We start from the raw sequence: 1,844 nt of genomic DNA on the forward strand, positions 1-1,844 counted from the left end.
TGAAATGTTTTGGAACCTCTGAGCTACACAGCTGCTCACAGCAGTTTCAATGCAGCAGTCTGAGAGTAAAGGACACAATTTGGAGGTGTGCGCTCTCCTCTTCAGCTGCTAGCCTCAGATATAGATTCCTGTGTTCCAGAGTATCTGGACTCATTGATGTGTTGACAGTGTGGATGAGCCATTGCAGCTACTTATAAGAGCATTGTGTGATTAGTTTTGTTTGAAGGCGGACCATTGGAAGGAGGCTGCTGTGGCAAAAGCAGTGCATTAACGTACCTGGAGCGCTGCCAGAGTGTGATGAGCTATTCGCCTTGGCATGAGCCCAGCGCTGCTCTTTTGTTGGTCCCTGACTTCATGGATAAAATGCCACTGCTACCACCGTTCTCACCCAGGAGCCTGACATTCTGCCACGACAATAGCAAAGCAGTAGAACTTTTATGGATGCTCAAAACCATTAGGGAACTCTAGGCTCTATCTCAGACTAAGGGAAGAGAGCAGAGTTGTGCTGAGCGATTGTTTTTAAGGATGCTTTTCTTGGTCTTTATAGAGTGTTTTTTTTTGGAAAGCAACATATCTAGAATTTGTAAATGAAGGCCTTCTTCAGGATCAGACTCCAGGTGTCAGTCAGGATGGAGGTAACGATGACGCTGTCCTCCATCCACACTAGCTTGGGGTTGTTCTTGGGGTTGGTTTTTTATCCCCAGCAGTATGCCCATAATCCTAGAAATGAAGCCATTACATAATGTTAGAGAGATCAAATAAAGTATTTATGATTTTCTCTTGTATTATATATATATATATAATGGGTCCGGTACGTGGGAATGCATATGATATAAAATGCAGTTTCCAAGTTTTTTCTTCATTTTTATTAATAATAAAAAACAAAATAAAGAACTGGATGATTTAAGAATCATTAATGCTGTCAGCAGACTGTTTGGGATCTTCTTTCCATCACTTCTCCTGTGTTTTTTATGCAGTGAATGGATTCATGGGGTCCAGTGATGGAAGCAGCATTTTGGGGAAGATCGGTCCAACAAAGTCTCCTCCTTCTCTTCCACATCAAGGGAGCAGCCTGATCCCCAGCAGCCGCAAAACCGACCTCCGAGTGGTCATCCCTCATTGCAAAGGAATGATGCTGGTACAGATCACCTGACTTCTTAACCTCCAGAATAAATGTGAAGTTAGGCCAGGTTACCTTAAGTGTATTTTGAATGCTTTGATCATTCTTTGATAATCTAGAGAGGAGGTCTTCAAATTCTGCAATTTTTCCCACTAATTGAAATGTCTTTAAATCCACATTAACATGAATTCAACACACTGTAGTAAACAATTAATTTAATGTGTAATTCATTAAATAAATAATGAATTAAATATATAAATGTGTCATTAATTTAATAAAATACGTCTTCATTTTATTAAAAAAAAAAATATATAATTATTTTAGTGTGCATTTAATTATTTCATGGTCCTGTGTCGCAGTGCATCGAAACCATCATAGTTAGGGGGCGGGGTTAGCGCGAATCGAGTCTCTGTAATCGATTTGCTTCGCCTTAATGTGCAGGGTGACCAATCAGGTGTTAGATAACCGCCCCCTAACTTTGATGCACACTGAAATAATTATATATATTTTTAAAATAAAATGAAGACGTATTTTATTAAATTAATGACACATTTATCTATTTATTTCCTTTTTTATTTAATGAATTACACATTTAATTTATTGTTTATCGCTGTATTTATTTATTTAATTGTGGCACTTTATATTAGTGACATGGTTTTAATTAATAAATGACACATTTATTTATTTAATTCCACATTTAATTAATTATTGACTCATTTAATTA

General features: G+C 37.3%; 1 protein-coding gene across 1 annotated transcript in view; it reads left to right on the top strand.

The window, feature by feature from the left end:
- LOC107085047 (myocyte-specific enhancer factor 2A-like) overlaps positions 1-1,844 on the top strand; it is a 23,884-nt gene that overhangs the window by 15,947 nt on the left and 6,093 nt on the right. The window contains exons 6-7 of the mRNA XM_015375182.1: positions 978-1,138; positions 1,499-1,547. Of these exons, the coding sequence (XP_015230668.1) occupies positions 978-1,138; positions 1,499-1,547 (210 nt within the window). The remainder of the gene's footprint in view (positions 1-977; positions 1,139-1,498; positions 1,548-1,844) is intronic.

Source organism: Cyprinodon variegatus, unplaced genomic scaffold, assembly GCF_000732505.1.
Source record: "Cyprinodon variegatus isolate N-32 unplaced genomic scaffold, C_variegatus-1.0 Scaffold114, whole genome shotgun sequence".
In the NCBI taxonomy this organism is placed as follows: domain Eukaryota; kingdom Metazoa; phylum Chordata; class Actinopteri; order Cyprinodontiformes; family Cyprinodontidae; genus Cyprinodon; species Cyprinodon variegatus.